This window comes from Eleginops maclovinus, chromosome 9 (genome assembly GCF_036324505.1).
Source record: "Eleginops maclovinus isolate JMC-PN-2008 ecotype Puerto Natales chromosome 9, JC_Emac_rtc_rv5, whole genome shotgun sequence".
Taxonomy (NCBI): domain Eukaryota; kingdom Metazoa; phylum Chordata; class Actinopteri; order Perciformes; family Eleginopidae; genus Eleginops; species Eleginops maclovinus.
The window spans coordinates 24,255,754-24,264,871 of record NC_086357.1 but is presented as its reverse complement, the minus strand read 5'-3'; the positions used below and the strand labels follow the sequence as shown (position 1 = coordinate 24,264,871).

Genomic DNA, 9,118 nt, shown 5'->3' with positions numbered 1-9,118 from the left:
AATAACAATGTATAACTTGCTAGCATCCAAAGTTACACTTAGAGTTGGATTACTCCACTTCACTGTTTCTGTATGTGAACATTATTACCTCTTGACTTACTTTGCATAGACGAGTGGAACAAACCACGCTGTGAATACACCACCACTCATTAGCAGCCATTACCTTGACAACAACAACATAGGACACAATCTTTTACACGACTTTGTTTGGTTCAAATGTAAAGAGAGAGTTTATTTTCATGTGCTTACAAATCATTGACTGGGGTAAGGCCCAATAGAAAATATAATGGAGGACTGATGTATTGTTTGGGTATAGCCACTGCTATAACAGACAATATATTACAAGTAATTCATCAGGGTGAATATGACACGTAAAAGATTGATCTATTCAAATATAGAAATGACTTAAATTTGAGTTGATAAAATATTTAATGACAAAAACAAACTCACTTACAATAACAATGTATGACTATAAGCTGTGTAACACAAGAAAACATACTTAATTGTAAGATCATATTTCCTTTGCCTCAATTCTAAGTACATGTACTCAAGTACAATTTCGAGGTTTGCCATTAAATGCTACTTTGTACTTCTACTCCACTTCAATTCAGAGGTTAATATTGTACTTTTACTCCACTACATTATGTATTACCTTTTGTTACTTTGCAGATTTGGATTAATGATACGAAATATAATCATCACTTAAATCAGACTTCAGTTACACCTGGAGTAAATTCACAAGCTGTATTTTACAAAGTCCTTAAAACTAGCTGCACCTTTACCAGCTTTGATAAAAAACATAAATAGTTATATTCCAAACATATAATATATTATTCTGAATTGGACTTTCACTTTTGGGCTATTTAGATGCAAATACTCTAGTACTTTTACTTGAGTAACATTTTGATCGCAGGACTTTTACTTGTAACAGAGTATTCCTACAATCTGGAACTTTTACTTTTTCCCAGTTAGAGATCCCATTACTCCTCCCACCGCTGGCAGACTCATTGTATGTCAATTAAAACATGACTTGATGTGAAGATACAGTATACGAACAGATGGAGCGTCAAACTACAATGAAAAGGACACGTGTCCATGCTTTTGTACCTAAGTCTTGGAGGTTACTTCCTAGATTGTTTTCTTCACAACAGATCAGGGGAGAGCGCGAACGCAGTCCCCCACTACCACAAATTTTGCAGTTGAGATTCCTACATTTGAGGAATTCATCTGGGTCAGCTAGGCCGAAGTGCAATGGCCAAGCCTCACCAAAGGAGAACCACCTTGGTGATCATGGTATCTCCCCTGCCAGGTAAGTATGAGTTGTACACATCAGAGAAAAGAAGCTGATTCATGGGAATACCTTCCTACCTCATGGTGCAGAAATGGAAATGTTTAAAATGAAGGCATATAAAGAATGAGTACAATACACGACTTTAATGTAGAAGGCATACTTGTGTATTAAGTCCGAATATAATTGTTTATGTTTTACCTGAGAGTAAGTCGACAATATCCCATCATGCAATGCGGTATCGTATTGAAAACAAGCCCAAAATTAAGTTGCATGTATTTCACTCCAAGAAACAACCTGAGATACATTTAGAAAAAAAGTTTTCGTAAATAAATCACACGTTTCTAAGAAAAATTAAAAAATTTAAAAAGTTTAAATTTACAGGGAAAGATTGTTTTTAGACTTTAAAGCCATTTCCGGTTTCTTCCCGGTTTGGGTAATTAGCCGAGACAATAAAGCAGAGAAGAGCTGTTGTTAAACCCATTTTCGTTCTCGGAAAAATGATTGGCAAAATACCAGAAATATTGTTAAATACATCAAATATCTTACGTCCAAACACCTGCGGCTGACTATAACAATACGGATCAAACCTGACATGAAACATATAAGCAGAAATGTATACTTTCTTATAATTTTACATGGAGTAAACATCAAACTTTGCTTCCTCGTTAAAAGGTGATTGGGTGACTCATCTTCACAACGATAGGCGATCTTGTTAGATGGGGTATACACGTGGTGCTGCCTTGACCAATCATGTGAATGTGGGGAACCGTTGGTGTTTGAATGTCTCCTGAAAACAGCGGCAGATGACAGCAGCTTGTTGCGCTCGCAAACATTACTAGTTACTTTCTTAGTGAGCTAGCGTCTTCACATCGGCTGAAAACGGTTTTTTGGGCTTCAGTTTTGTCTGCTATCATCGACTGAACATGTCGAAAAAACAAATTTACTATTCTGACAAGTACACCGATGAGGAGTTCGAATACAGGTATGGTTAAAGATGTTTGGTTTGTCGTTAGCCAACGTTGCTTTCAAACGTCCGTTAACTAAAATGTAGTTACACGGTTCTGTTAGACGTTAAAGTATGCTGACAACTTCAATTTGTCGTTGGTTATTTAGTTCAACTCATACTAACTATGTTACTGAAGATAACTTTCGTAATTAGCTAATAATACTCAAACACGCGTGCTAACGGCAATGGGCCGTCAATGTAAGGTTATTTTGAAAAGGTTTGAACGTAAGGGGGATGACGTCATTGAGGCTGCAATGTAGACAATAAAATACCAAATTTAACATCACTAGTTTGGAGGCCTCTAGCTGTTAGAGATTCAAAGGCTTTATTGTCATGCACAGTTGCTACAGTGTAGTTATGACTATGACAATCTGAACTCCCAGGCTTCTCCAACAATGCTACATGGATATGAACAAGACATAAACAATAAAACATCAACAAATATTGCAAGAACAACAGAACAGAAGAAAACAAACTAGTGCAAGAGAATGTTGCAAGTGACCAATGTGCAGGTAAATGCCTTGGAAGTAAACTACCTTCAAGTCAAATTGAATAAGATGAGCTAAAAACAGAATGTGAAATGAAATAAGGATAAAATACTGTTTGTTTTAGTAATACATAAATATGTGAAATGCAAACAGCTGAATGCTTCTAAGTTATTAAGGCACTCTGGAGTTCAACAGTCTTATGGCCTGTGGGATGAAATGTCCCAGAGTCTGGTGGTCTTTGTATTGAAGATACCTGGAAAGTGTCTTCCTCAACGTTTAGTTTAGTCACTGTCTTCTTAAAGCTGTTTTCTGAGCTGTAGTGGGTCATTCTTGACTGATTCTTTATCTTTTCATAGACATGTGGTGCTTCCGAAGCAGCTGTCTAAACTGGTACCGACCTCCCACCTGATGACAGAAGACGAATGGAGGGGACTGGGGGTGCAGCAGAGCCAGGGCTGGATTCACTACATGATCCACAAACCAGGTAAGGGACGGGGACTTGGGTTGAAACGATACTCACAAGCCCACGTGCTATACGTTATTGTCATCATCCAAGCTGTCCATAGGTTTAATTGTCATGATGACATTTGACTAAGTTCAATGGCAATTATGAAAGACAATGAATAAAACAATAGAGTAAATTAAAATACTAGTTGAAAGTAGAATTAAATAATATTGAAAACAAGTTGGTAATGCAACTAGCTTTAACAATGCAAGACAAAAAGTTGTGGTTAGAACCGAGTGACTACAAGAGATGAGAGACAAAATCGACAGTCCTTGATTTGTCTATTGTAATGTTCAGCTTAAGCAAATGTATTGTTTTATGGTATTTCCAATAAGTTTAATCATAATGGGTATTTCCATTCATTTGTGTGTTAGTTTCACTTAGCTGCAGTTCAGCGGTTAGAGTGCAGGGAAGTGCATAGATTGGATTTTGTATTTAAGACGGTTTGAAAGTACCTCCCTGTTTTGTCTCTTTCGAAAAGCTGAAGCCTCATTTTAGCTCAGCTTTAGAGTGCATGTAGTGTACAAAGGAGTATTTTTTTCAACAATCCGTTACGTTGCCACATGAGATCTCCTCATGACCATGTTGAGTAGAGGAATGATTACAGTTAACTGTAACTCTTGTTAAAGAAATGTACATTGTCATGTGAGTGCTGCATTAAGATGAAAACTATAAAGCTCTGTATAGGGTAACCACTGTACTGTAGCTAATGCTGACAGATCCTTCTTCTTTGCTTTATCTTCCAGAGCCACACATACTGCTTTTCAGAAGACCTCTCCCAAAGGATTAAAATGGGAACCATCTCTGAATGCCTGCTATCATCTTTGCTGATTTGTATTGTATTTGAACCATACGTCTCTCCTACAAACACATTTACATGTGTTCTAATGTATTGTGTAGAAACCCTTAGTAGTGTTTTTTTTTTGTCTTTTCAAACTCCCTCAATTTTTAGAGGTAACGAGAGGCAACCTGATTCCACTGTGAATGATAACCTTATACCCAATTTGAAGGTGGGGTTTGCCTGTCTATTGTATATTTTAATACATTTTTTAAATGTGTTCTGAGGTCATTTTGTTATGATCAAATTATTTACCGAGTATCCTACAGGCATAGGGTTTCATTTTTCTCAAGCCTGTTATTTTCCCTAAAAGCTTTGTTTTTCCTGTTCTTTAAACTTATATTTGTTGTGTACATAATATTATTTCTAGATATTGTAAATGTTGAAAGTGAGTCATGGTTGATTCAACACATTCTTTGTTGCTAAAAGAACAAAATTAAATGTACTTCTTCACACACATTTGCTCGTTTTTCTGCCAGATCACGTTGTTATGTTTCTTTCATTCTGAAGACGTTCAGTCCGAAACATTGACCACCAGCGGAGTAACAAACTCTGAGTGTCTGATGCCCAGGGAGAAGGCAGGGGCCCGGGCCTTGTCAACCGTCACTCTCTCAGGATTATAAGTTCCGGGTCCAGGTTTCTTGGTGGCATCTTTAGGTAAGCCGTGGCGTCCCAGCATCGAGAAGGCCGGCTGTCTGGGTAGATACACACTTGGGTCCGTGCTGTTGTACCTGCACGGGCCCGGGGTCTGTGCTAAATCCACAGACGGGCCCCCTGAGCTGTAACTACCTGACATCGTATAGCTTGCGCTGGCCTGCTTGTTTGGGACCTGAGGGCCCATGAGAGGAGGGAGACAGTACTTGTTCGGAGCCGGTACTGGATCCACGCTCCGGTAGTGAGTACGAGAGCCCATGGTGTAGGACGGGGGTCTGCGCTGCAGGTTGCAGGGGGGGGTTTTCTCAGGGCTGTATGCTCCTGGGCCAGGTGTCTGGAAAAGCTCCTCTAGTGAACAGAAAACGGTTTGTTAAAACTCAACAACATATGGTGGAGTGTTTAATTAGAGGGGTTCAGATTTACAGTTATAACAGCTGACACTGGATCTGTAGAGGCAGGGTCCAAAACAAACGCTTTTTTTCAAGTGTTCATCCTTTCAGAGTGATGGAGCAGTTAGTCTGGTCTCCATCATTATACAGCCGATTTAATCAAAGGCCAAGATATTCTCTGACAGACGCCTAGATATTAATATTGGTACAACATATTGACACTTCCATTTTTCATGTTAAGGTCAATTATAAAATGGCTATAATAGTGTGGTACATTTTGAAAATGACATATTTGTACTGTATTGCCATCTTTCGAAACCAGTAAAAAAGAACACTTTTTCTGTTACAATATCTAAAAGCTACGACAATATTTATTCTCAAATCAGTATATCAATATATTTCATAGTCCTAAAATGACTTTGAAATAACGTGAATTCAAATTAAAGTTATTATTTCCATATTCTAAAGAGTATCTCACTCTGTGCCTTCACTCTGCCCAGCATGGAGTATGCAGGTGTGCCGTCCCTTCCAAAGCGAGTGATTTTTGCATCAACGTGATACTGTGGCCCTGGACTTGAGTCTACACAATACACTGCAAGAAAAAGAAACCTTAATGATCAATTAAATCTAATATGTGGTCTGCCAGCGTAGTTCTATCATACATTGGACCCAAAATAAACTGAGCCCATAAACGTTATGTGATAATTAACTATAGAATTATGAGGTCGTGTCTCCCCCTACTGGCTGTAGTTATGCATTACAACAATTAGGTGTACTTTGACTTAGCTTATGTTATGCGTTTGAGTCAAAGGTTAAATTAAACAAGTGTCTCATACACATTTCACTTTTTAAAATAAAATGTTTCTGTTTTTGATTTGATCAGCATTCTGACTGACACGTAAAGCATTTCATTAAACACATCAAATGGTTTCTCTGCAGCTATATAACTGTATGATTATGTAAAAGTCATAGAAAGAGATTCTAATTACTTGTGTCACTCATCCTGCCATGGAAGGTGTAGGCAGGGCTTGTGGGCTTGGTGAAGTCATGGCCCATAAATCCAATGGTGGGAGGAAGCCCATATCGCCCCGGCCCTGGCCCTGTAGAGACATGGGGACAAATGGCATCACAGTGCAGTAAAGAAGATTAAAAGTGGAAAAACCTTTTGCAGAAAACTACCTGGGCTTCAGCTGATTTCTGTGCTACATAAAGGTATTATAAGTAGACTTTTTAAAACATGTAAACCGTCAGATAAACTTTGAGAGGCAGTAATGACCTGCATCATCATTCTGCTTTGCAAACTTAAAACTGTCTTGTCATTGTTTGTATGTCAGAAAAACAGCCAGTGAGCAGGATGCAGGCAGAGATACACCCTGAGCTAAGTGTTACATCAGCTTACAAGTTTACTGACATGTGTACAAGCAGAGAAAGTAGGAGCAATTTTTTCACAGAGAAGAGCGAGTCCAGGCAGGTCTGCTCACTGGGTATCCTCTGCTCTGCTCACCTCAATGTCCCATCTTAACAATATGAAATAGCAAATGACTAACTGGAACACTGCCAGTTGGATGGAATTTCATGCCTTTATATAGAGCTGTATGTAGCAGCTTCTATTGATGGACTTAGCTTTTCTCCTTTTGCTATCACTGGGTATTTTTTCTCCATTTGTCTTATTTTAGAAGCTACGGATACTTTACAAATGACTCAATTCTGAAACACTAAATGATCAACTTAAACATACTTATATATGCCTTTATGTACAGATTTACACACATGTATTTACATAATCAGTAAAAGTAGCTTCTATTGTTACACTTACCTCTTTCTCTTCCTGCTATCACTGGGTATTTTTTCTCCATTTGTCTCTCTGTAGAAGATACTTCCCTCAATGGATGCGATGCTACCAACACATTCATACAGAATGTCAGTCACAAAACCGGCTTGAGAAGTTCCTTTTCCTGCACCGTAACACAGATAACTCTCATTTTTAAGCCAGATGTGAAGGCAGCATACTAGATAATTCACTCATTAGAGGAGCACCTCCATGTCCATCTTCATATCACTCATATTGTTCCTCCAGGAGTTGGCCCTGTCTGACAGTGAAACCCAGAACCCAGGATCCTCCCCAATCAATCCCTAATTTCCTCTGAAACAGAGAGGAAACCTGAGCTCTTTAACAAATATCAGTGTCAACAGCAGAGCGGACTCTCCACAGGACAGGGTTTTATCTGCCTGTCCACCCTTTGTCCACCTGCGGTGAATAGCCCGTCCTCCCCAGAGGATGATGTATAGGTGCACTCAGCTGTTGCTCAGGAACAATGTCATCACTCCGATTCTCTCTCATGTAACGCAAGCCCCCTCTGCAAACCATGAAACCAAGATCCCCCTCTCCTTTCCCTTTTCTCTCTTGCTGCTCATGGCAGTGTGGAGACGCAATATCACTCTTCAGCCATGCATGCAGTTACCACGGAGACTGCTGTGGACAGGTGGACCCCCTGCACTGCTGGTGTTTGGTCACTACAGGAACACAGTTTTTGGGCCTTCAAACTCACATAGAGATGCAGGGCCAGATGAAAGGGCAGCACACTTGGCGCAGTGGCAGGCCGAGTACCTTCTTTGTCAGGCCTCATTGAATTTCCAACATCCAGCCCTCTGGTTTTTTATCTTTAAGGTCAGACTGATTACCCAGATGCAGTTTCAGTTTAGCCCTCTTTGATCTCCTCTAATCTGAGTAATGATTTGTAGTGGGGATTTGAAGGACTCATTTCCGAGCATCCAGAGGCCACAGAAACTGAGAGGGTCGATAAGTGACATGTGCAGAAAACAAACATTAAACTTTAACAGGCTCTAACTCTCTCCTGGCTGCTGTAACCAGAATCTGTTTTTAGCAGTTACAAAAACACGTACAGTTCGGTGCACATCCACCTGGAGATGTGTGTACGATCTGATCCACACATGTAAATGCTCTCTGTCTCGAGCGCAGAAGCATGCCAGGGGTCACAGAGTCAGTTATCAAAGCAGAGGGCCCTCTGAAGCAGCGGGCTGTGATGCAGCTCACTGCGGACAGGAAATCACCTCCAGACTGAACTAGCCTTTCAAAGGAAATGGAGCGATGCAGCTATCATACACTACAGATTTCTGCTGGTGCATCAAATACGTGTATGTGTTCAGAGGTGGAACAAGTACGCAGATCCCCAACAACAAAAAAATCTATGGTCTCAAGAAGTATTATTAGCTAAATGTACTCAGGCATCAAAATAATTGTCATAGAATATTATTGTTCTGTTATTATCACCGGTAGATTCTGCGTCATGTTATATAAGCATATCATTTGTTCTTCATGTACAAAGTAATAATAAAGAAAAGAATAATACATTTTATTTATCAAGCGCTTACAGAGGTAAGAAAAAAAACAAGGGAAGATAAAAAGTCTAATTAAAATCGAGCAATAAAACCACATTCATCACAAGGACATGTCATCAATCACACGTTAGAAGATGAAAAGGTGAGCTTTGGTCAGTGTTTGAAGGTGGGGAGGTCAGTACAGAGTCCAGAGGGTGGGGGCAGTGATGGAGAAGGCTCTGTCACCCCAGGTCTGGTGCTTGGTTCGTGTGGGGATAGACAGGAGGTTGGCTTCTGATGAGCGAAGGCTGCTGGATGGGGGGTGGTGCTGGAGCAGGTCAGTGAGGTGTGTGTGTGGGACGGAGAGCCAGAGCAAGTTTTGAATGGGGGTGAAGAAGCTAGTGCCATGAAGTTAAAAGTTGTGTTTTGAGGTAAAAGGGACAAAATCTGCCCCCAAAATGTAGTGGAGTAAAATAATGTGTAGCATATAAGGGAATACTCAAGTAAAGAAAGTCAGAATAGTATTTAAATATTAATGAACTTAGTTAAACTTCCCCTGACTGTCTGCTGTCTGTTCTTAATAAGTAACAAAGGGAATTAGATTTATT

At 39.7% G+C, this 9,118-nt stretch overlaps 2 protein-coding genes and 1 non-coding gene across 3 annotated transcripts; 1 reads left to right on the top strand and 2 right to left on the bottom strand.

Annotated features, from left to right (window-relative positions):
* Window positions 1-1,153: 1,153 nt before the first annotated feature.
* On the bottom strand, window positions 1,154-1,317 carry LOC134870256 (U1 spliceosomal RNA). Its single transcript, XR_010166526.1, has one exon. It is a non-coding gene; the product is annotated as a U1 spliceosomal RNA (small nuclear RNA).
* A 721-nt stretch (window positions 1,318-2,038) lies between these two features.
* On the top strand, window positions 2,039-4,587 carry cks2 (CDC28 protein kinase regulatory subunit 2). Its single transcript, XM_063890570.1, has 3 exons — window positions 2,039-2,273; window positions 3,142-3,269; window positions 4,037-4,587. Exons 1-3 carry the CDS (start codon window positions 2,215-2,217, stop codon window positions 4,078-4,080), a joined length of 231 nt encoding a protein of 76 aa, XP_063746640.1. The 5' UTR covers window positions 2,039-2,214; the 3' UTR covers window positions 4,081-4,587.
* Window positions 4,588-4,626: 39 nt separating this feature from the next.
* cimap1d (CIMAP1 family member D) lies at window positions 4,627-7,027 on the bottom strand. The gene is made up of 4 exons (XM_063890569.1): window positions 6,988-7,027; window positions 6,161-6,271; window positions 5,650-5,763; window positions 4,627-5,130 (listed from the first exon to the last, which is right to left on the bottom strand). Exons 1-4 carry the CDS (start codon window positions 7,025-7,027, stop codon window positions 4,643-4,645), a joined length of 753 nt encoding a protein of 250 aa, XP_063746639.1. The 3' UTR covers window positions 4,627-4,642.
* Window positions 7,028-9,118: the final 2,091 nt, after the last annotated feature.